The 26,578-nt window shown below is 36.4% G+C and overlaps 1 protein-coding gene across 4 annotated transcripts in view; it reads right to left on the bottom strand.

The window, feature by feature from the left end:
• SLC38A11 (solute carrier family 38 member 11) overlaps positions 1-26,578 on the bottom strand; it is a 59,696-nt gene that overhangs the window by 9,277 nt on the left and 23,841 nt on the right. For all 4 annotated transcript variants that reach the window (XM_010329477.3, XM_039470270.2, XM_074399579.1 and 1 more), the window contains 4 exons: positions 11,021-11,091; positions 10,187-10,348; positions 6,713-6,825; positions 3,576-3,707 (listed from right to left, as the gene is read on the bottom strand). In XM_010329477.3, the coding sequence (XP_010327779.1) occupies positions 3,576-3,707; positions 6,713-6,825; positions 10,187-10,348; positions 11,021-11,091 (478 nt within the window). The remainder of the gene's footprint in view (positions 1-3,575; positions 3,708-6,712; positions 6,826-10,186; positions 10,349-11,020; positions 11,092-26,578) is intronic.

Here is a 26,578-nt window from a genome sequence, read left to right as displayed (position 1 = left end):
ACAGCTCCCAGCCCACATTATTATTATGAAGTGGAACACAGCATGCTTTGTCACTTCTAATGTGTTGCGTGATCCAGAGTGTATTAGTTACTGACAGACATGATGCTTGATTTGGTTCTATTAGACATGGAAAGTGCCCACACAAAAAGGAGTTGAGTAAGATTTGAATATGTTATTGTGCACACCAAAAGACTTGCTGAGGTGAAAAACACATATTCTCAAGTGGTCTGAGAATGGAGCCTAGATTTTATTAATTCTTACAAAGTGTTTTACAGCTAGCGTAATTGTCTTGGATTCTTATGTCGTAACAGACAATTTAGCACTCTAATTTTTAATGTACGTCTATATAATCAGGTTTTAAAAAATCTAAAATCTTGAATCATTTTTTAAATTTTAAAAATAGTCCTCCAGGACCAGCTCAGTTCTTGACTTTATAATAGATAGTCACAAGGTACTCTTCTATGACTACTCTGTAATACCAGAATTCTATCTTAACCAAAAAAGTTTCCAGTGTGAGTATAATAGAGAATAATTAATATGATTATGTGCCTACAATTTTGCTGTGCAAATGCCATGGAGATCAGCAATTAACTTCACAGAAAATAATGGTTAGATTTACAAAAAATATACCATTCCTGAGAAATGAGCAATATATGTGCACTTGATTAACTTGTAAACAAAAAAATTTCTTGTGCTATCAAGATGTAGTGACTGTTCAGGCAGATAATAAACATATTTTGTCTCACAACAAAATCCTAAAATATCAACAAACAAATTTATGGACTCAAACAAGATAATTCATAAAATAGGAAACAACAGGGTTTGGAAATCATTATGTTGATTACCTCCACAGCATAGCTGAAAGATTACTATGACTGTCAACATCAACCATTTTTTATAACGCTTCATTTCCTGGCACTACATTACAGAAAGTATCTTATGTCTATGAATATTTATAGACATAGATCCTGAACTGTAGTCCCAAGGTGCAATCACCCATGCAATACTTTGAGCACTGTGTTCTTAGCACTGTGCCAAATACTATGGAGGAAGGAGGAGGTGGTTAAGTATTCTTTTCTTCAAAGAGCTTACCAATTGTTAGGTAAGGCAAGATTATAGACCATTACAACAATACATTACATGAGATAATACATAAAATAAGTCAGCACATTAATGTAGCAGTGATCCATCTACACAAATCAAGGTTGGTATGCGAAATAATTTTTAGTGGCCCTACTAAAAATTATTTAGGATGTAATCATCCTTAAAAGATGATGATTACATTTAACATAAGATGTATTCTTCTATGGCATTTGACCTATACAAAATTGGCCTATGTATTTGGCCTATGCAAAATTGGGAAGAAGGGAAAAGTTAACTCTGGTACTTGCTTACTTTCCTATGAGCTTTCCGTCTTTCCACTGTTGGTGGAAAAGACAATTCTCCAGTTGCCTCAGGGTTTGAAAATTGCCTGCGCTCTACTTTCCATTTGTAAGAAAGTCCCCAGTAGGATCCCTGACGGAATTCCTGCCTGCCTTTGTATGGAGTTTCAAATCAAAATGGCATCTGGCAGATGTAGTAACTTGGGAACTGACAATAATACCTTCATCTATGCCTCAATTCTCAAGTAAATGATGACTTGGGATCCCAACTATACGGGTTTCCCTTCCCTGTGATGCATGACCAATAAATGCTAAATGGTGGGTGATTCTGATAAGAACTTCTGTATGGATTTTAGAAGATTAACCACTTTGTAGTTAACAAAGATTACCAAGAAGTCCTTCTGCCCGTGTCTTCCCAATGAAATCTGTGTTGCGAAATTGTGCCAATCTTTTCTCAAAAATGTGTTTTGGGAATCCATCCACTTCCCTCTGTCTTCTTCTTCTTCTTCTTCTTTTTTAGATAGGGTCTCACTCTATTGCCCAGGCTGGAGTGCAGTGGCACTATCTCCACGTCTGGGCTCAAGCAATCCTCTCACCTCAACCTCTCGAGTAGCTGGGACTACAGCAGTGCCACCAAACCTGGCTAATATTTTGTAGAGATGGAGTTTTGCTATGTTGCCCAGGCTGGTCTCCAACTCCTGGGCTCAAGTGATCCATCAACCTTGGCCTCCCAAAATGCTGAGATTACAGTGTGAGCCCCTGTGCCTGGCTTCCTCTGTCTTCATCATCTATATTGCAGTTGAACTTTTATGTTTCTTTGTGGGAATGCATAGATCCTTTCTTATCGCATTCATCCTTATATTCTATTATGTGGCACATACTAATTACTCAATAAATATATGATCGGTGGATAAAAGAACCAGAAGTTGTACTGGATCTTAAGGTCTTCATAAAATTTGGACAGAAATGAAGGAAAAATAATCATGATAGGAAATAAAAAGCAGATAAGACAAAGAATAATGGAAAGAATTGATATGAGTTATTCACAGGCCGGAAAATGAGACTGACTAGAGCTGAGCAAAGATTTTGGGAAGTAATTAAGAAATGGCTTTACATAGCCGGGCGCCGTGGCTCAAGCCTGTAATCCCAGCACTTTGGGAGGCCGAGGCAGGTGGATCATGAGGTCAAGAGATGGAGACCATCCTGGCCAACATGGTGAAACCCCTTCTCTACTAAAAATACAAAAATTAGCTAGGCGTGGTGGCGTGCGCCTGTAGTCCCAGCTACTTGGGAGGCTGAGGTGGAAGAATTGCTTGAACCCAGGAGGTGGAGGTTGCAGTGAGCCGAGATTGTGCCACTGCACTCCAGCCTGGTGCCTGGAGACAGAGCGAGACTCTGTGTCAAAAAAAAAAAAAAAAAAAAAAAAAAAAAATGGCTTTACATAGAGGACAAGCCTGTAGAGGCAACAGAATTTATACTTGCTCTAGTAGGAAAATGGAAACTTTTTAGCAGGATGCCGATAAACTGAAAGCCGAACTTAAACATATGATAGTTGAAACAGAGCTGGGATGAATTCAACTGTGGTATTATGAGGTCTTCTGTTTAAATCATGGCAGTGCAGACTATAAAAGAAAGGTCTGGAGAAAGAAAAATATTTAAAGAAAAAGAAATTGTGTTATAGCAAGTGAATAGCTGTAACTCAAATCCATTCATATTTTTCATAAATTTCACCAGATGTATTATTATTCAGCAAAGCAAAGTCAAAAACCACTTAATTTATAGTTATTTTTAGTAACAACTGTGTATTATATAGTAAATGAAATATGTGAAAGTACTCTAAACCAAGGTTTCTCAACTTCAGCTCTATTGACATTTTGGATGAGATAATTCTTTGCTGTGAGAGGCCAGCGCATTGGGGGATGTGTATCCTGGCCTCTACCCACTAGAGGCCAACAGCACTGTCTACCCAGTCGTGACGACCCCATGTGTCTCCAAACAACCATGGCTTTAAAAGTGCAGAGTCCCATAAAGTGCACAGAATCATCAATGAAAATATTTACTATGACAAACATATTTTCATTCCACTTCAAAAAATGACACTTTTGTTAAGGAAAATACATCTTATGTTAAATGTAATCATCATCTTTTAAGGAAAAATTTAGAGTGAAAAGATAAATCTTTAAATGTACTTACATTGAGTTCTAAAACTATCCCAAGGCAGTCAATCAGCAATGAAACAAGCATGGCTACAGTGACGACTATCACTGTTACAACAATGTGGAAAACCAACGAAAGATTCCCACCAAAAAACACATTGGCAATCACCTGCCGAATAAACAGATTATTATGAGAGGGACTTTGAAAGGCATGCAGGATTTATTGAGGAAGTATTTCATAATAGCATTTAGGACTATATAAAGTACTACCAATAAGGATATTAATCAAATCTCAAGTCACTAGGAATGTTCTATCTTTTCCAAAGTACTTACATATAGACACACATATCAATAACAAGTATTCCTTCCTGAACTATTAGTGGATTATATTACAGACCTATAGTGTGGCATACCAATGTTTCAATACATATGTCTTTCAAGTGTAAGAGAAACTTTGGAAAGTTATCTTATCCTTTTTTCTTAAGTCCAACAGGTTACTGCTAAAACAAACTCAACATACTATTTAGATTATTTGCATAGCCTCTGAAAAGTAGCTATCACATTTCCTTTAAGAGCACTGGATGTTTAATATCCTTTAATAACAGTAAATTAATCCTATATAAAGAAATTCCTATTTGTTACAATTTAAGTCTATTTTATCTTGTCTTTTCTCACTGAAAATAAGGAAGAGTTCATCACCATTTTTCATTACTACTCAGATCAGAAAAGCAATAAAAAAGTGGCTGACAATGTGTCCCACATTATGATATGGTTTGCAAAGATACAATGCCAAGGAAGTGATTCCTATTCTCAAGAATTAATTCTTGGAGGTATACAGTCAAACTTAAAAAAAACAAGTTGAGATCCATTTATAACAGGACAAAAAAGATCAAACGGAATTTAGGACTAGAAGGAGCTTTAAGTATCTAGAGCTATATCCTTAGAGTAATCTCCTTTACAGCACCCCTGAAGTGCTTGACCTACCTTGGTAGGATTTGGAGCAGAATTACAGGCTGAAGCAAGAGCATGTAAAAGAGCAAAGAGATAAGAACAGGAACGATATCTATGGAGGATAAAGAGAAGATAGTCTGAATGACTAGTGACACTGTGCAAAATAACAGTAAAGCAAGAGTTGGAAATGACAGGAGAGGGTTACACGCTGCGGTATCATAAAGAAGCCATCTCTCTAAGCTGTGCTGCCTGGATATGCAACACTTCCCATATGTCACATACTGCCAAGACGTTGCTAATAATTTAATGGTGGTATTAGTAACAGAAGTTGTAATGTCTCTCCAAATATTATCTTATTTAAAATCCATTTTTACAAATGCCTCTATGATGTAATTGTGAGAGTGAAAAATCACTTAGTGAGGCAGCCAGTAAGATTTATTAAGGGTAGAGAGCCTTTTCAATGCTTTTATGAATTGAAACGTTTCGGTTATATTTTTGTCAGTTGTACATTTTTGTCTGTATGTGTGTGTGTGTGTGCATGCAGAATGAAGAGCAAGAGAAGGAAAAGGTATAGACACCATTGCTCTGCTGAGTATTTGCTATCATGGCAGAGATTTTGATTTAATTCTGTCTTCCTGTCACAGCAGCTAGAAAGGAAACTCAAGTTTCAAGTACTAAAGACAGAAGTTGTGCAGGTGAAGTGAGTCAGACCGCCTACAGGCAGTTTACTAGAAACCACGTGAGAATACACCATCTGTTCTAACTGATCTAGAGATCAGATTTGAACCTAAGTACTGGGCAGAAGCTAAAATAATGCCATTTCCTGCATCTAACAATAGCTAGTATAGTTTTGAAAGGCTCTTACACTAAAAAAAAAATAGTTCAGTTCAGTCTATTTCTCCTTTATAGTCAAGGTAGTGAACTGGCCTGTGAGATGTACGCGTGTAAGGGAGGGGAGTGCTCGTTGCAAAGGACATACACAGTGCTGGACATTTCCCTCTTCTGTTTCCCTGTGTGGTCAATTCCTTATCTCTGGGACTGGCTTACGGTAAGCCCTGGCCTGCCTCAAGAAGCCTGCGGATTACTGAGTGTATTTAAAGCTCTGCAGATAGTTCACTTTGCACATTAGACCCTTTTCACATGGTGCACTGCACAAACAGCATCTAGGAACAGATCCTATGACTGAGCCCTTTTCAGTGTGGTCCCTGAAAGACCCACTATGAAGCAGGATCATGTTTTACTGCTAACTGGTATGGTGGAGTTTTAGCTGACAGCATAAGGGATTCCTGACAGGCCATGTTATCCAATTTTACACCAAAAGAATGATTATCTCTTGGCTAATCTTTCTCTACAAATCGAGGTGGAATATATAACACAATTTAGAGCTGGCTTTGACAATAAAAGATATTTATATGTAAATAACATTCTATATATTCATGTGATTACTTATATGTTAAATTTAGTTGTAAATATATATATCTACATATATAAATATATAAATAAAATATATCTGTAAAACTAAAAGTTTCAGCTGAATTTTGGTTCTCCATGGAATATAAGATATTTTAGTTTTTGAAAAATAACAAAACGAGTTAGAATCCGTAGCACATGTTGACTGATAAAACATCTAAGCAAAAAGACAGTTTTGTTAAACATGTTTTACCAGGCGTCCCCAAACTTTTTACACAGGGGGCCAGTTCACCGTCCCTCAGACCATTGGAGGGCTGCCACATACTGTGCTCCTCTCACTGACCACCAGTGAAAGAGGTGCCCCTTCCTGAAGTGCGGCAGGGGGGCCGGATAAATGGCCTCAGGGGGCAGCATGCAGCCCGCAGGCGGTAGTTTGGGGACACCTGTTTTAGACCTTGGTACTTAATTTCTTTGTAAGAATGCGTTAAAGGCAGCAACTTTAGTTTGGCTATTGCTAAAGGCTGGCAGTCACTTTGGAATGCAGTTGTATAAATATTTGTGCTCATGGTAATATAAGTCAAATCCGCTGAACCTAATTTTCAAATCCAACTTTTGAAAAATTGTCTTGTAAACATCTGAATTTAAATTCATCTTTAAACTCTGACATTTTAAAGTCAGAAAAGAAAATTTTACAAGTTATACCATTTGTCATGCCCTTGGAAATTTGCCAAACGGCAGTATTTATAAATCTTCCTAAATTAAATGTGGCAGAGAGATCATCTGGGTAAAGTGTTGAGAAGAAACCGGGCTTACCTCTCTCGTCACAAAGCATTCCATTGGGTAGGTCAAAATGACAGTGACACCATAACAAAACCTTCCAAATGTTACCAGGTCATCATTTCTGCAGTAATTTTCAAATAAATCTCCTAGATAATAATATAAAATAAGTTTATTTACTAGATACTAAATGTTTGAGACAACTATCTAATAATTGATATATTAGGTATTAACAGTCACACATCGTGTAATGCTCCACATATACGATTACAATGCTGTATTTTTACTGTTGTTTTTTCTAGTTTAGATACATAAATACCATTGTGTTACAGTTGCCTACAGAATTGAGGGCAGAAACATGTTGTACAGGTTTATAGTTTAGGAGCAATAAGCTATGCTATATAGTCTAGGTGTGTAATAGGTGCAACCATCTAGGTTTGTGTAAGTACACTCTATGATGTTTGCACAATGAGGAAATCACCTAACAATGCATTTCCCAGAATGTTTCCCTGTGATTAAGTGACACATGACTTATAAGTGAATCTCCATAAACTTCATTTCATTTAGTTAAGTGAATCGATAACTGGGTCTAAATATAAGTTTTTGAATTCAGTAACCATGTAGTTATTCACTGATTTAAACCAGTACATGCTCCACATGAACAAAAATCCATCACCGTTAGTTTTTCTCTTATTATTTGTTTTTGGTAGATTTGCTGCAAATTTTTTATTGAATTCTGAAAGATACTTTATCCATTGTCTTCTTACATCAGAATCAACTCCCTAAATTCTTGTGCACTGGCTTTGTAACCTGGCTTCTGGTCTTTGTTTCTGGTGAGTAAGTGACTTCATTATTTTTAAAAAAGACTGTTAAAATAAACAAATTTCCTTTTGAAATGCTATTCTTAGATCAAGAACAATCCTGAAAGGAAGAGTAGACCAGTACATCTGGGGAGCTGAATTTCCTGTGTATCATGCTATAGGGTTTCATTACAACCTTGGGGCCACGAAAGAAATTTCATACATACGTTGCCTTTCATGGCATCGCATGAGCCCAAGGGTAAATGTATTGATTCAAAACTGTGAAAATACAACTATTTCCCAGAAAGAACATTACATGTAATAAGTTCTAGACTAGAAGATGGACTAAATATACTTTGAAACAATTCTTATTTAGAGACTGTATTTCTCAGCTGTCTATGAAGAAATACAGGGATGTAATCAGGGCACAGATGTCATATATCAAAAAACAATTACCTACAACTGCACAGTAGTCCATGGAAAAAATAAAAAATATTAAAAAACAAACAATGATGAATGCTGAAACAGAGTATTTGGGCTTGTTTATTTTCTGACTATAACATGCTTAAATGTTAAAATTGTGGTTACTTTTTAAAATTACACTTAATTGAAAATTAGATAAAAGTCACTCAATCCTATACTATCTAAAAAGAAGAAAAACTATAATACCTCCGTACTGTTTTTTCATTACAAAGCTGAATAACCTAAATAATTTGCCTCTTCCCAAGATTTACTCTAAGTGACTCTCTCCCCTTCCCCCATCAACTAGAACAAATGTACATTACTTTAGAACCCCCCTTTTGGGCAGGAGGGCACTAAAACACAAAGCAAAGGTGGCAGAAACCTGCTTTAAGGTTGACTGAAAAGATTCCAGCTCTCTAAGAAAAAAGGATGGAAGTTCCTTGTTCACTAACCACTAAAAAAATGAGCCCTAGAGTCTTTTCAAACGTCACTGGAAATGTCAAGGAGAATCCAGAGTTCCCACTGCCTCACAAGTTGAAATTTATCTACTAAAAGAGGCTAGAAAAGAAAAACGCAGTTTGCACAAATTAGACTAGATTTCCCTAAGGAGAAGTGGCCTGGAGAAACAATGCCAGCTTATGGCAGCTTGAATCTAAATGTATTTTAAAGAATTAAAATACTAGGGGGAAATCAATGTCCAACACCTGTCAGCTTTGTTTTATAAAGATTTAGTTATATATGAGCCATTACACTGACAAAAACTCCAAGAAGATTGACTAACAAAAAAGATTTATGTCTTACAGAAAAGGCATTTAAAAACCAAGGTCCTGTAAAGACCAGAGTCCATAGGTCATTTGGCTTGGTAAACTATGTAGCAATAGCAATACATGGCAATGTTTTGGAGCACAATTCTTATCAGAACTTTCAAGGTCACTTTGTTACTGCACTCTAGTGGCACATGAATGTATTATATTTTTGGCTGCATCGGAATTTTGTTAGTCATTATTTTTTGAAGCCATCTTTCTTCATTTTAAGAAATATTTGCCCAAAATCATAGTGATCTGTAATCTCTGTTCAAAACAAGGCAGCCTTCCTCCCAAGAGCACCCAAGCATTTTCAGAAAACTAAGCTAAGGAGAGCTAGAGGCAAAGAGACAAATTTCAGAGGGTCATGATTGACCAAAATAGGGGATGCAGAAAGAGAATGGAAGGAAAACTGAACTTGAGAGTCAGAAGACTTGTTTTCTAGTTTGTCACCAGACAGCACATGAGCAAGTTACTTCATCTCTTTGTGTTTTAATCAGGTAGTAAAACTAGTTATTCCACTTCCCTTCGAAGGGTTGACTGAAGGTCAGTGAGATAATAGACCTGCAAGAGCTATGAAATATGTAAATCACAGCCTATTGCTGGACCGCTCTGAATATTACACTACATCAATGATTGAATTTAAGAGTTCAGGGAAGTAGAAGGGAGGGCTGCTCAGTGGTTGGGCCTGCTGGGTGAATGCAAAAACAGAGAAATATCTTTAGAGGGAGGAAGAAAAGGTCTGGTTTACAGGGAAACATGATGTTTTGTGATTAAGACAAATATAGAACAATCGAGTAGAAATGTCCTACAGGCAGTAGGTTGGAGACAAAAGAAAGGTCTGGGTTAGAATTAAAACAATGAAAGTATCTGGAAAATTTGTGGAGAGAAGAGCAAACAATATGCTTGAGACCATTATCTGGGTGGCATGGGACAGAGTGGAGTGGGGGATTAGAGACGGTAGAGAAAAAGAAAAGAAAGAAAAAAAAAATAACAGAGAGAAAGAATAACGATGATAATATAGTAATGTTCTTTCCTTTAAGGGAGAAAAATTTGAGCAAAGAAAGGAAGTTCAGTATTGTTAAGTGATTCAGAGAGATTGAAGAGAATCCAAATAGAGAAGATTATTTGCTCTGAAGATTGGGAGGCCACTGGTACCTTTGAAAATGAAGCTGCCCTGTAGAAAAGCCAAAAATCAAGTGTTGGGAAGTGACACTGTGGAAGGAGAGCGTATGGGCTACAGAACTAAACTGAGCAGTTTAAAAAGGTAAAAATTAGCAAACCGTCAGCAGGGAGGCAGGAGAGTAGAGAGAATGGGTGAAAGAGAGTAATCTTTGAAATAGAACACTGGGCATACCTGTACCAATAATAAGTAGAACATTGGGTATACCTGTACCAATGCACATGAGCACTAAAATGTGCTATAACTGAACCTTTCATTTTACCTTGGGTGAAGCCCGTAAATGTCAAGTATCCACATGTAGCAAAGATTATACAGATAAATACAGAAATCACGATGGACATATGGATAAGGCGGGACCACTTAGCTACTGTGGGTTCTTCCAAAGAACTGTAAACTAAGAAGGAGTTATGGTGGCAAATAAATGCTGCAATACAAAAAAAGAGAGCATTATTAAAGCAAGCACTAGGGTTTTCTTTCTAGTTCTGAAATTCAAAGACATGTGCTACTTTAGATGCCAATGAAATGAAGTTTAAATATATGAATTTATTAATATGTCAGAAAATAATTTTTCTAATAACTCTAAAAATGAGACCGTTCATTCACATCAGGCTTATATGATCTTTTCATTTCATTCTTGATATAAACCAAGCCAGTCCAACCTTCTCTCCCATTTTCTTTTTCCTAATGACCCTTTCCATTTAAGGAAAATTTAAATACCATAATTTTCATTCTGTGGCTTCCTTTGCCATCTGGGACATAATAAAGTAGCTTTAGACATCTGGCCAATTTATAATACTTTGTGTGCAAGGTTTGAAGAAGTCCATAACACTTGTTAGCCTTCCAAGTTAAGAAACAAGATGACTGTAATGAGTTTTCTGCATAAGAAATGGATTTCTCCAAATTGAAGCAAATTTTAGTGATGAGTGAGAAAAGTTTGAGCCTAATTTTATATTGGCACAAACTAGATCATATGCTGCTAATAGGAAGTCTACAACTTAGGACATCTGCTATCCAGACATAAATATGAAACACAGCACTTTTTTCATGAAACAGACAACTCCACATTAAGAAAGGGCCTTTGAAACCACATACTCACCAAAAGACATAACCCCGATCGCTTGAATGGCATTGGGCTTTGCAAATACCCAAGCATCTTCTGTTTTTGGTCTAGAAGAAGAATCAGTTAATTTGATAAATGGTTAAATAAACTGAAGCATCAGTATATGAGATAACAAGAAATGATATTACAAATATAAACTGAGTGTCCTCAAGCCAGAAATTAATAAGGGGCTCCCATTTATCTTGTGTCATCATAAATAAATTTCCCAGGAGCATAATCGTTATCTCTTAACCCCAGTCCTCTAAAATGTACATCAATACTTGGACAGATTCTATTTTTACATATGTAAAATATCCAGACTATGTAATTTTGTGAATTTGTTTATTTGGTCATTAATTTATAGTAAGCATTTATTATGCACTCACCATTTGAGATACTTTTTGAGGCAGATATAAAAATTAATAATGCCCAATTATTGCTGTTGATTCCCCTCTTTTTTCAGGCTTAACCTACCCGGGAAAAATTTCATCAGCACTACAGTTTATTGAGGGAGGGAAACATGAACTAACTGTGGATGTACTATCTTTTGGAAACTCTACTGTGTTATCTCATTTAATTTTCACAATAACACAAGTATTATTATCACCATTTAACACATGATGTAAATCAAGCTCTGGGTGGTGATATAACTCGCCAAGCTTTCGCAGATAATGAGTGAAGAAGTTGAGATTTATCTTCTTGGTTTATTCATTCCCATATTTTTTCCGTGCTGAACCAACAGACAGTGGCCTCAAATTCCCACCTGTAGATGTATTTCTCAAGGGAATTTTGGAACTATTTGCACTTTAAACAGTTTGAAACAAACTACATCCCAGTGGAATGAAAATATTTGGTATTGGCAATGACAGGTCTACCTGACTAACACACCCTGCATCATGATGAATAGCAAAGGCTCTAAGGTCAGTTAGCCTCCATTGTTCTTCCGGCCTTCTTCCTGAAGGATGGCAGTATATCGGCCTGGGGCAAGAGGTGGTGAGGTGTATCAGGGTTTATTGATAACAGAATAGGTTCCTCTAAAGGGATATAAAGCACTGCCAAGTCCTTTGAGTTTTAAGCTGTTGCTTGCAGTATTCTGGCGAATGGTTTTGTGATTAGCTTTGTGATTTTAGGCAGGTTACAGGACTTCAATTTCAACATCTATAAATTGAGGATATTGTAGTGTCTAATTCATTAAGTTCCTGTGTAGATTAAGTGAGATAAAATATGTAAAGCTTCTGGAAGAGAGTTTATCACATAGCACATGTTCAATAAACAATCATTAGTATTAATATCATTATCCAGTGTTATTAATGATGGTAGCAAAAAAGTCTAAAAATATGGTCAACTTTCCAGGGAAGAGAAGGCTGGAGTGAGACTCAAAGTAGTGCATGAAGAAAAGAACTGGGAAATTCCTAGGAAGCATGAAAAGGCACTGGGTGTTTTCAATAAAAAAGAGGAATTCTAAAGCTGAAGACCCATCTCTTTCACAAGTTTGTTTATTCATTCTCTATGTAAAGAAGACACACACATAAAATTCTTGTTTGTTTTCCACACTTTGTGGAATTTATGCATTATATCATCTTTTTCCCACATATGAAAGGAGCAGTTACAGACACAAAGAAACTTTACAGAAAGGCTGGCCTGCAAGGGAGGCCATGGATTATTACAAGACTTGCTCCAAATCCCAGTTTTTGGAGTGGGAGCTACTGCCACCTGCTGCCTCCACTACTCGGAATGCAGGAGACGTTAAAAGCAGAATACCTGTTAAATTCCAATGTTAATGTAAAAAAATATATACTTTGTACATGATCCTTAGAAAATGATTTAGATCAGGCAGCACCAACAGTTGTAGAAACTTGATTCTCTAACTTTGCAATATGTTTTAAATGGTATGCTTTCCCTCTTATGGTTTTTGCACTTGGAAAATATTCACCCCTACTCCCCAATCCCAGTACAGATTGCGGTGGTGTCCTACTTTTTAAATCTTATATTAGTAATAAAATGTAGAAGTTTCATTTTCATTTTTTTCTCTTCCATTTAAATCTTTCCCCGGGTCCATATGGTTCCTTAAGTACATACCCGGAGTGTGAAACAATACCTAGAGATAATTTTGGATTTTCTCTGTTCATCTTAATGATGATGATTTTATAAGACAGAAAGTGCCAAAAAAAGATGTTACAGACAGGAAAATGCATATGTCTAAATCTAGGGAGAGAGAAAGAAACAGATATTGAATATGGCTTTCCAATCATTTATAAAATAGCCTGGGATTGAGTTCCAGATACAACCAGTTGTACGGGAAAAAAGGGAGAGAGAGAGAGAGAGAGAGAGAGAGAGAGAGGAAAGTGCTTGGGTATATTTTAAGAGATTGCTGAAACTTTGATACTCAACCTGGATGAAAATATAAAGGTATAGACCTTTTGACTTTGAACTGTAAGTGCTAAAATATGAAATGAAATATTTTCAAATGCTATCAAGCAATTTATAAGGAATCATGACTAAGAATTTTTTTCAATAAACACAAGGGTAGTTTAATAACAAAATATTAATGTAATCAGTATTTATTAATAGCTGTGATATTGATAGATATTAGTGTAATTTACCACATTAACAGATTAATGAAAGAAAGAAGCTTATGACCATTTCAAAATTTATAAAAAAGTATATTAACTCAGTATTCATTTTGAAAAATATGCTGAGCAGACTAATAATAAAATAGAACTTCCTTTATTGGATAAAGAATGTTCACCAAATCCTATAGCAAATGACATATTTAAAGTGAAAAGTTAGAAATATTATAATTAAGGATGAAACTAGAGATGATGTTCAGTATCACTGCATCCAGAATATATTATTGATATTCCTAGCTAATTCAATGAAATAAATAAAAAGTTGTGTAATCATTGGAAAGATTGTGTAAATTATTTTTACACAATATAATTACGTCTATGGAAAATTCAGGGAAATCTACTGACAAGCACTTGAAATTAATAAGAATATTCAGCAAGGTTACTGGATACAAGTTCAATATACACAAAAAATCAAGAGGGTTGGTGCACACAAATAACAACTAATTAAAAAAATTTTTTTAAGTGGCAGTGACAACAAAAACACTAAATACTTTAAAAGATGTGCATGTTTTTAATGTCATGTTATACTTTTATTGAAAACCACACATAAATGGAGAAATATACCATACCCATACACACGAACGGGGAAGACTCAATATCATATAAACATCGATTTACCCCAAATTAATTTTTAAATTCAAGTAATAAAAAACAGGAAAAAAAAGAAATAAAAGAATAAAATACAATATTGAGGCTGGGCACGATGGACTTTGGGAGGCTGAGGCAGAAGGATCGCTTTGAGTTCAAGACTAGCCTGGGCAACCCAGGGAGATCCAGCCTCTACAGAAAATGAAAACATTAGCCAGGCATGGTGGTGAACCCCTATGCACCCAGCTACTTGGGAAGCTGAGGTGGGAAAGTCACTTGAACTTGGAAGTCTGAGGCTGCTACAGTAAGCCATGATCACCCCACTGCACTCTAGTTTGGTCAATAGAGTAAGACTCTGCCTCAAAATAAATAAAGTAAAATAAATAAAATATTGAGGGAGGAAAAGAAATTTAAAACTCAAAAAAAAAAAAAAAACCCAAACCATAATATTAAAAATTACAGTAAAGTTAATAAAATCAACAGAAGGTAATTATAAAACATCTGTATAATAAAAATTTTTATATACACATTTAAAAATATAGAGGTAAGCTAAAAACTGGAAGATGAGATTGGTCATTCATACACAGTTGTCCTTTGGTATGTGGGAGGGATTGGTTTCAGGACTCCCTGTTAGATATCAAAAGCCATGGATGCTCAAGTCCCTGACATAAAATGGTTTAATACTTGCATATAACCTAAGCATATCCTTCTATATACTTTAAATTATCTCTAGATTGCTTACAATATCTAATACAATGTAAATGCTATGTAAATACTCATCATATAATATTTTAAAATTTTAAATATAAAATAGCTTAGGATTATTGTATTTATTATTGTTATTATTATATTGTTATTTTTAACTTTTTTCCAATATTTTTGTCCACAGTTGGTTGCATCTACAGATACAGAAGCTGTGAATACAGAGGGCTAACCAAGATCAAGAAACAGTATTCAGTGTATGCTCAGTACTCCCCTCTTCTCTGCAGGGCATATGCTCCAAGACATAGCCTTGGAACATATACCCTATCCTGCTATCCTATTATAGCCTAGTATACACCCTCCACCAAAATGAAATAACTTCCCTAAGGCAGAAAATATATTTTAAATAACATTCTTCATTTTTTACTTAACCTTCCATGCAAATTAATTGTCAAAAGTTAAACTTGGACACCCCATGAAACGTATGTAGATGGGCCACACAAGTTTATCTTTTTTCTTTCCTGAGATCCCACTAAACTTCTACTAAAGAAATTTAAAAGAGGAATGAATTCGTGAGGGAGAGAATAGTGTTAGAAGAGACATCTGAGAAGACACTCTGTGAAAAGGAAACTGGATACTTCCATGGTGACTATTGAGAGTAGATGTTGCAACCATGTAGAGGGAGCCCATGATGAGAAAGAGATGATTCATTTTGCAAAACCCTGGCATGTGTAGGACTCAGAGATACTAGAAAGCTACCAAGGATGCTTCAACAAAAGGAGAAAGTAAAGAAAAATGGAAGATCTGGGATCATGGATAGAGTGTATACAACATGCAAAGGAGGTAAGAGGAAGTCCTAGGACGATTGTGGGGAGCGAAGTGAGAAAGCAATCTGTAGAATGGAGGACAGGACAGAAGGCTCTGGGACAGAGTTTTTCAGAAGAAAATAATAAAATGAATGGATTATATGTTTGAGCATCTGGAAAAGAAGTAACAAAAATGATTAAATTCAAAAGCTAAACTAGACATACAGGTAAACGCGAAACCAAAATTAAGTGGTAACTGTAGGGAAAAGAAAGGAGGAGTGTACAAGAAGAGAAACATGAACTTAATTTTAAAAGTTGTAGTATTCTCCATGTATGTAAGAGGAGGAAAGACAGCTTGAGAGAGCTAAATCTTCATCTACTATAAGAGAAGATAACAGTGAGATGCCAAAAAAGGCAGTTACAATCATATTACTTAGAAATAGAAATGTGAATGCCAAGAGATAAGGCTTAAAGGGTTGAAATTTAAAAAAGGGTTTGGTAGGAGGCTACTCTATTTCATGAAAAGCCATTCATAATATTTGATTTTATACAATCAGGTTAATAAATTTTACTTCATTTTTGAGACAGCGTCTCACTCTAACCCCAGGCTTGAGAGCAGTGGTGTGATCATAGCTCACTGCAGCCTCAAACTCCTGGCTTCAAGAGATCCTCTAGCCTCTGGCTCCCAAGTAAGCTAGGACTACAGGCACATGCCACCACACGTGGCTATTTAAAAAAAAAAATTTTTTTTTTTTTTTTTTTGTAGAGATGGGGTTCTTGCTACATTGTCCAGGCTAGTCGTGAACCCTTGGTCCCAAGGGATTCTCCTGCTTTGGCCTCCTACAGTGCTGGGATTACAGGTGTGAGCCACCTCACCTAGCCTGTGAATGTATTCTTTTGAGAAAAACAAATGAATTGAATAAGTGCAAATAAAAGCAACATTGAAAAGAAGCAGGATTCCATATACCTTAGAAAGTTTTAAAATGATCTAGACAAATAATGAAGGCTACTATAAAATTTAGATCATTTTAACAGCAATGTTTTGAAAATGACTGAAAATATTTTAATACTAACAAAAATAGGGACTGGCTTATAGCATGTTGTAGCCTTTGCATGGCATACCCTTTTAAAATTAATCGCTTCTCTTACCCTGGTAAATCTAAACAAATGCTTCATTACATATTTTTAAGAAACCGTTTGTGTTTATGGGGGTTGTGACTGGAGGTGGAGAGCTTTGGGGAGTTAAATGCATGCGGCAATATTGTCTCAGTTTGGATTCTTGCATTCTGAAATTTTATCCTAGTTTGAAAGACAAACTCTTATCTTTATAACAGGTGATTAACAATAAGGCAATGTAATAGGTACCAAGTCCTATCAAAGGGAGCTCCAGTCTTCACAGACTGACAAAAAGGAGCATCAGAACTTAAACCTCTAGATCAGGAGGATCAAAAAACATCATGCCTCTCTATGGTACCTGCCCAACCTCTTTCAACTAAACAGAGGCACTTTCAAATATACTATTCTGGCAGAGGCTGCATTTATGTGGTAAGAGCCTCTTCAGCCAGACACATCCGGGAGGTAAGTGCTCTGGAGGACAAAAAACAGGCTCCATGTTGCCTGTCACACCACAAGCTATTAATGACAACCAGATCTGACCACTTCCCCCAGCTCCGGCAACCACCGAAAGCTCTGCCACATTCTCACTCCCAGCTCATTTGTATGCTGATTATGTTCTATACACAACCGTGGTTTACACCAATATATAAAGCTGCTCAGGAAAATTATTCTTAGAAATCACTCTGAACCATTAAAACTGATTTATTAAAATACACACACACACAAATACACACACACACACAAATGAGAAAAGCATTCTATGCTTGTAGATTGGAAGAATCAATATCATTAAAATGACTATATTACCCAAAGTAATCTACAAATTCAACACTATTACTAACATCATTTTCAAACTTAGAAAAACACTATTCTGAAATTCACATGGAACAAAAAAAGTCCCATTAGCTAAAGCAACCCTGAGCAAAAAGAACAAAACAAGAGGCATCACATTACCTGACTTCAAACTATACTATGAGACTACACTAACTAAAGTACTAGTGCACAAACAGACACAAAGACCAATGCAACAGAAGAGAGAATCCAGAAATAAAGCCACACACCTACAACCATCTGGTCTTTGACAAAGTCGACAAAAACAAGCAATTGGGAGAGGATTCCCTATCCAGTAAGTGGTACTGAGATAACTAGCTGACCATATGCAGAAGATTGAAACTGGACCCCCCGCCTTTTGCCATACACAAAAATTAACCTGAGGTGGATTAAATATTTAAATGTAAGACCTCAAATATAAAAATCCTGGAGAAAACTTAGGAAAGGCCCTCCCCACATTGGCTTTGGCGAAGAATTTATAGCTAATTCCTCAAAAGCAATCACAACAAAAACAAAAACTGACAAGTGGGACCCAATTAAATGAAAAAACTTCTGCACAGCAAAAATAAACTATCAACAGACTAAACAGACAACCTACAGAATGGGAGAAGATATTCACAAACTATGTATCTGACAAAGTTCCAGTATCCAGAATCTGTAAGAAACTTAATTCAATAAGCAAAAAACAAATAACTCCAATAAAAGATAGGCAAATGAAATAAACAGACGTTTCTCAAAAGAAGACATACAAACAGCCAATAAGAAATACCTGTCAACATCACTAATTATCAGAGAAATGCAAATCAAAAACACAATGATATACCATCTCATATTAGTAGAAATGGCAATAATTAAAAAGTAAAAACAAACAAACAAAACCAGATACTCCAGCCTGTGCCACATAACTGGGACCCCATCTCTATAAAAAATTTAAAAATTAGCTAGGTATGGTGGCACAGACCTGTAGTCCCAGCTACTCAGGGGGCTGTGGTAGGATGACTGCTTGAACCCAGAAAGAAGGCCAAAGTTGCAGCGAGCCATGATTGCCCCACTACATTCCAGCTTGGATGAGAGAGCAAAACCCTGTCTCGAAAAATAAAAAATATAAGATATTAGTGGGGCTGTGAGGAAAAGAGAACACTTATACACTGTTGGTGGGAATGTGAATTAGTTCAGCCACTGTGGAAAGCGTTTTGGAGAGATTTCAAATACATTAAAATAGAACTACCATTCAACCAAGCAGTCCCATTACTGGGTACATACTCAGAGGAAAATAAATTACTTTACAAAAAAGTCACGTGCACTTGTATGTTCACCAAAGCAGTATTCACAATAGCCAAGACATAAAAATCAACCTAGGTGCCTATCCACAGTGGATTGCATAAAGAAAATGTGGTACATAAACACCATGGAATCCTATGCAGCCATAAAAAAATAACGAAATCACGTCCTTTGCAGCAACATGGATGCAGCTGGAGGCCATTATTCTCACCAAATTAATGCAGAAACTGAAAAGCAAATGGCACATGTTCTCACTTATAAGGAGGAGCTAAACACTGGGTACATGTGGATGTAAAGATGGGAACAACAGACGCTGGAACTGGGAACACAGAATAGTAGAGCGGGGAAAGAAGGAGGAGCAAAGGTTGAAACACTACCTTTTGGGTACTATGTTCACTATCATAGTAGTGACGGGATCATTTGTACAGGTGACTGGATCACTTGTACTCCAAACTTCAGTGTCATGCAACAAACCCATGTAACAAACCTACCCATGTAGCCCCTGAATCTAAAATAAAAGTTGAAACTATTTAAAAAGTATATTTTCTAATAGATCAAATTTTCATTAAACCCAAATAAACGCTTCAAAAATAAATTTTTTAAAAAGCTGATTTCTAGTGAAAATTTACATAAAACTTTATGCTTTTTTTGCTGAAATATAAATTTTTAGAATATGAATAATAGAGAAAGGTAGCATAGCTTGGCACAATAAACATCACAAATACTTCATTTTTTTTCCATTTGAGACACTAGTCTCATTTGAATCTTATTCTGTCACCTACTGGGTTGCCTCTCATTCCTTTGTGAACTCTCTAAAATTGGTGTTAACTGTGTTTACTTCTAAGGGTTTAGATTAAAAGGGCAGAGTACGGGTGGGAGGGGGCAGGATTTCACTTTTTTAATATAATGAACATTTATCAGAATTATGGGTGTCTCTTTGGTTCCTTGTTGTGCTTTTTCATAAAACAGGATTAAAATACCATGTAAATTTAAATTAAAAATAAATGTAATTTCAGATGTGATGTCCAGATAATTCTTTGTCACTGGGTTTCTGCTTGGACTGTGCCTCTCTTTACCTTATATGCAGTCCCTGTGCAGTTTCATCCCTATCACCCTCCCCAAGATCCAGACTTGGCATTTCCAAAAGTTTGAGTGACTCCTACTCCTCTTCCCACAAGGATCCCACAAAATGAGGATATAAAATATTTAAAATGTACTATATTTTTTTTCCAAATCATCTTCCCCTCCTATCCTGGTAAATAAAAGAAGGTAGACCCCTGTATGTGATTTTGCCATACCCAATGTTCAATTAAGCTGTAAGAGACCTCTAGAAAAGGTACATGATATATTGGCTTAATAGCCCCAGTATCGAGAAGAGCAACTTACCCAGTAGGTATTTAATAAATGTTAGTTTGCTGGCAGACTCTTCTATTTTATTCCTTTGGCAATGAGTTCTGGACCATCTACCCATATAGTTCTCCAAGCTGGAAACTTTGCCATCACCCTAGGTAACTCCTGTACCCTTAGTGCCTTCATTCAATCAGTCACTAAGTTCTCCTGATTTTACCAGCTTAAAATTACTTGAATTTCCCTTCCTCTTCACTACCAATCTTATCCTTATATCTTTTCCATTGGCAAATGGAATCCTTTTGCCTGGATGCTTGGCTTGCTATAGATAGCCTCCTTCCAGGTCTTTATACTCCCATCTGTCCTTGCCTCCACTGCAAGAGAAGTCCAATTAAAACTGACTTGATCTAGTTACTCACCTGTTTAAGAACTTTCAATACCCTATCAACTAAAGAACAAATTCAAGTTTCTCACCACCACATGTAAAACTTTCCTTCATCTTGGTCTCTGCCAAACTCTTTAGGCTCATTTCCTTTTATACACTGGCACAACTTTCAGCTCAGAATCGCCAACACCCTAGTTACTTTCTAAATGCAGAAGCTATATAGCTTGTGGTGATGGGGAAGTCAGGATCAATGGGTGCTATGGTTTGAATGTTTGCATTTCTTCTAAAATTCATGTTGAAACTTAATCCTCAGTGAAACAATATGAAGAAGTGGGGACTTTAGGAAGTAATTAGGCCGTTAGGGCAGAACTCTCATGGATAAAATTAGCATCCTTATAAAAGTGCTTGAGGAAGTGAATTCAGCCTCTTTTTGTTCTTCCATGCCTTCCTCTATGTGAGGATGTAGCATCTGTACCCTCCAGAGGAAGCAGAGTTCAAAGTGTCATCTTGGGAGCAGAGAGAGTAACCCTCACCAGACACCAAATGCCTGTGCCTTCATCTTGGACTTCCCATCCTCCAGAACTGTGACAAACAAATTTCTGTTCTTTGTAAATTACCTAGTCTGTGGTATTTTGTTATCATAACACAAAAAGACTAAGAACAGAACCATCTTCAGCAGTTTTTCAAGAGAGATAATATGGAGATATGACACTTATTAAAACTATGATAAAATGCATTTGAGAAGCAATGTAAAAAAAAGAGTTATGGAGAAAATTATCAAAGGAAGGCCTTTATTTTTATATGGTAGTTCCCCCAGCGAATGGCAAAGTATTCATCTTCTCCAAGTTCTTCCTAATGTTAAAACCTCAAACTTCGTCTGCTGTTATATGTGTCCCATCTCTGGGTCATACACATTTCTCCCAACAATATCTTCCAACCTGTCCCTACCAGCTACCCATCCCCTGTGTCCCTTTTTGACGCAACTAATGCCTGTTTATTTTTTAAGGCAAAACCCATGTATTTTTTTTTTTTTTTTTTTTTTTTTGAGACGGAGTTTCACTCTTGTTACCCAGGCTGGAGTGCAATGGCGCGATCTCGGCTCACCGCAACCTCCGCCTCCTGGGTTCAGGCAATTCTCCTGCCTCAGCCTCCTGAGTAGCTGGGATTACAGGCACACGCCACCATGCCCAGCTAATTTTTTGTATTTTTAGTAGAGACGGGGTTTCACCATGTTGACCAGGATGGTCTCGATCTCTTGACCTCGTGATCCACCCGCCTCGGCCTCCCAAAGTGCTGGGATTACAGGCTTGAGCCACCGCGCCCGGCCGTATTTTCTTATCCTGTAATATTACCTGCCTGCATAGGTTGGGCTAAGGGCCCTTCTTCTGTTTCCATCGCACTTACTCATAATTTTATTACTTATTATGCTGAGATTGTCTTTCATAAGTTTGTTACACAAACTATAGGGATCTAGGACAAGGACTATGCTTCCTTCATCTTACAGTCCCAGTACCTCGAAGAGTGACTGGCATCAGTTAGACATTTAATGAAGTGTTATTGGCTCAAAGAACAGGTACTTTTTTTCTTTCTATTTTTGCTATTTGGTTGTGAATCTGTACCAGAGACCAGTCTGGCTTCTAACTAGAATAACAGACAGGTGGTAAACCCCAGTAAGGCATCTATTTATAACTAATGGTAGGTGAAATAAGTACTTAATATTGAGTAGTCTAGGCTGTTCCTCCAGCTCCACTAACACAGTGACTAGACTAATCCTCCCTGAGCAGATATTGTCTTGCAAATGTCCTTTCTATTTTTATGTAGACTCAGGTAAAGCAATTGTTCTATGTATCTTTCATGTAGGCAACCTTCCTGGTAAAACACACCACTAACTTTAACAGTGAGTGCTGCAGAGCCTGGAGTCAAATGGTATTTTAGTTATCAAATTAGTTAGCAAATTTTACTGGTATGGAAGAAGGCTTAGGCAAATTTTCTTTGACAGTGTTTGTATGAAATGTTTATTTACCTCAAGACAATGTTTTATTGTCTCATTATTTCAAAATTTTGGTCAGTTAATCCCCAAGTTGAATGGACTTAAACAAGAAGGCACATGGATTCATTCATGCATCCAATTGATGATTTAGCAATTCTTTGATGAATTCTAATTCCTCTGTTAGGCACTTTGCTGAGTAATGGGTATAAAGTATGAACAAAGCAATTGTAATCTCTCTTCTCACTGTACTTCCAATATAGTGAGAGGCAGAAAATATACATACAAAAAAAAAAAAAAAACCCACACGCAGAAGGTAACTAAAGATAATTTAACAACCACATTACGATTTTATTCCTATGTGTAGATCCCTTCTCACTTCCTATGGTGAAACCAAGAGGAAATTTAACCGACCAGAATATTCATGTTCTGAACCTACTTCTATTTACCACAGTCTCAGATAATTATCTCATCTTTGAAAAAATATAGGTTATCAGGCATGAATACTCAAATTTCCTTCACTGATCTTCAGAATTTGTTCATAATTTGCTCCTTATATTCTTATCCTATTGTTTCAAAAGGACAAAGTATTTTAGCTCCTCTCCAAGATCACCCTAACTCTATCTTGAAGTCCAGCCTTTCATCATCTCATGGAGGACTTTGGGTTCTATGTTTTGGCTTGATCTATGTCACATGTTCAATATATCCCATGATAAAGAAGGTATTTTTTAGAGCTCTTACTCTCTCAAGACACTGTTTTGTCATGTCACTTTCATTCATAGATGTTATCTACAAAAAAAGAAGAGAAGGACAGGGAAGGGGAAAAATAAGAGGAAGGATACCCCAAATTCACTTTCTTACCACTCACTTATGTCTTAATTTTCTCTAACCTGGCTTCTATCTATCCCATTTGATTGAAACTCTCATCACCTGAAGTGGACATCCATAGTTTGCACCCTGCAAAGGCTACTCCCACTTCTGCTGGCATCACTGTCCTTTGGGACACCCTTTTCCCCATTTTTATTTCAGATGCTTTAGTTGGGTTCATCCCATCCCTAAATCCAGGTTGGCATGTAACCTAAAGACAAACATCTCAACATAGGCCATGATGATAGGGCCTGTAATCATCAAGCATTTTTGTTAGAGCCAATCAGAACTAATTCTATGAGTGAGGTTGGAGGTACCTTCGAAGAGAACATTCTTTCTCTTTCTATGGACTTGAACTTGAATTGATGTAGGTTGAGATTGCTGCTACTATCTTGTCAGGGAGAAAAGCTTTTAGAAACTAAAGCCAAAACAGAAATCACAGGCATGAGATGATAAAAGAGAAATGATGTCTGATTTTATTAATGGAGTTGTTAAATTCAAGCATACCTGATAAATAGGACTAATCTTGAACTTACAGTTGAGGGAGTAAATCTCTTTTGCTTCAACCAGTTAAGGTTCTGTGCTTGTTTACATTTGCAACATAAAGGATTATAATTTATACATCATCAAAAAATTCAGTGGCTCCGCATCAAAAAATTAGAAAGATCTCAATTTAACAATGTAACATTACAATAAAAGAATGAAAGAACCAAAAGAAAGTCAACCCCAAAACTAGCAAAAGACAAGAAAAAAACAAAATCAGACCTGAACTGAAGGATTTGAGACAAAAAATCATTCAAAAGATCAATGACCCCAGGAGCTGGTTTTTTGAAGACTCAAAAAAAAAAAAAAAAAAAAAAGAAGATAGATAGATAGCTAGACTAATAAAGGTGAAAAGATAGAAGAGCCAAATAAATATAATTAGAAATGACGAGGGGAATATTACCACTGACCCCACAAAAATACAAATAACAATCAGAGAATATTATGAACACCTCTATGCATGTAAACTAGAAACTCTAGAAGAAATGGATAAATTCCTGGACACATGTACCCTCCCAACACAGAACCAGGAAGAAGTTGATTCCCTGAAGAGACCAATAATGAGCTCTGAAACTGAATCAATAATAAATAGCCTACCAACCAAAAACACCCAGGACCAGAGAGATTCAAAGCTGAAGTATACCAGCTGTACAAAGAAGAACTGGTACCATTCCTGTTGAAACTGCTCCAAAAAAGTGAGGAGGATGGACTCCTCCCTAACTCATTCTATGAGGCCAACATCATCTCGATACCAAAATCTGGCAGAGAAACAACATTAACAACAACATCCAACAAAAAACAGCAACAACAACAACAAACTTCAGGCCAGTATCTTTGGGGAACATCAGTGCAAAAATCCTCAACAAAATATTGACAAACCAAATCCAGTAGCACATCAAAATGCTTATCCACCCCAACCAAGTAGGCTTTATCCCTGGGATGCAAGGTTGGTTCAATGTATGCAAATCAGTAAATGTGATTCATCACATAAACAGAACTAAATTAAGAAAAAAAAAAAAAAGAACTAAAAATACGATTATCTCAATAAATGCCAAAAAGCCTTTTGATAGAATTCATAACCCCTTCATGTTAAAAACTCTTAATAAACTAGGAATTGAATAAACATACCTCAAAATAATAAGAGCCATCTGTGACTAAAGCACAACCAACATCATACTAAAGGGGCAAAAGCTGGAAGCATTCCACTTGAAAACCAGCATAAGACAAGAATGCCCTGTCTCACCACTCCTATTCAACACAATACTGGAAGTCCTGGCCAGAACAATCAGACAAAGAGAAAGAAATAAAGGCATGCAAATAGGTAGAGGGGAAGTCAAACTATCCCTATTTGCAAATGACATGATCGTATATCTAGAAAACCTCATCGTCTCAGCCAAAAAGGATAAGCTGATAAAGAACTTCAGCAAAGTCTCAGAATAGAAAATCAATGTATAAAAATCACTAGCACTCCTACATACCAACAGGACTCAAGCAGAGTGCCAAATCAGGAAGGCAATCCCATTCACAATTGCCACACACACAAAAATGCCTAGGAATACAGCTAAGCAGGGAGGTGAAAGATCTATACAAGAAGAACAACAAAATACTGATTAAAAAAAAAAAAAATCAGAGCTGACACAAACAAATGGATGAAAACTTTCATGCTCACAGATAGGAAGAATCAATATCATCAAAATGGCCATACTGCCCAAAGCAATTTACAGATTCAATGTTATTCCTGTTAAACTACCAATGGCATTCTTCACAGAACTAGGAAAAAAAAAACAAAACTATTTTAAAATTTACATGGTAACAACAACAACAACAAAAGTCTCAAATAACCAAGGTAATCCTAGGCAAAAAGACCAAAACTAGAGGCACTATGCTATCCAACTTCAAACTACACTAAAGGGTTACAGTAACGAAAACAGCATGGTTCTGGTACAAAAACAAACACATAGACCAATGGAACAGAATAAAAAGCCCAGATATAAGGCTATACAGCTACAGCTATCTGATCTTTGACAAATCTGACAAAAACAAGCCATAGTGAAAGGATTCCTTATTCAATAAATGATGCTGGGATAACTAGCCATATGTAGAAGACTGAAACTGGACCCCTTCCTTACACCATATACAAAAATTAACTCAAGATGGATTAAAGACTTGAATATAAAACTCAAAACTACACAATCCCTGGAAGACAATCTAGGTAATACCATTCTAGACACAGGAATGGGCAAATATTTCATGATGAAGATTCCAAAAGCAATTGCAACAAAAGCAAAAATTGACAAATAGGATCTAATCAACCTAAAGAGCATCTGCACAGTGAAAGAAACAATCAACAAAGTGAACAGGCAGCCTACAGAATAGGAGTAAATTTCTGCAAACTATACATCTGACAAAGGTCTAATATATAGCATCTATAAGGAACTTAAACACATTTACAAGAAAAAAAACCATTAAAAA

This window comes from Saimiri boliviensis, chromosome 5, assembly GCF_048565385.1.
Source record: "Saimiri boliviensis isolate mSaiBol1 chromosome 5, mSaiBol1.pri, whole genome shotgun sequence".
NCBI lineage: Eukaryota > Metazoa > Chordata > Mammalia > Primates > Cebidae > Saimiri > Saimiri boliviensis.
Note: the sequence above shows the minus strand (reverse complement) of the source record. Positions and strands in the feature narration are given on the sequence as shown.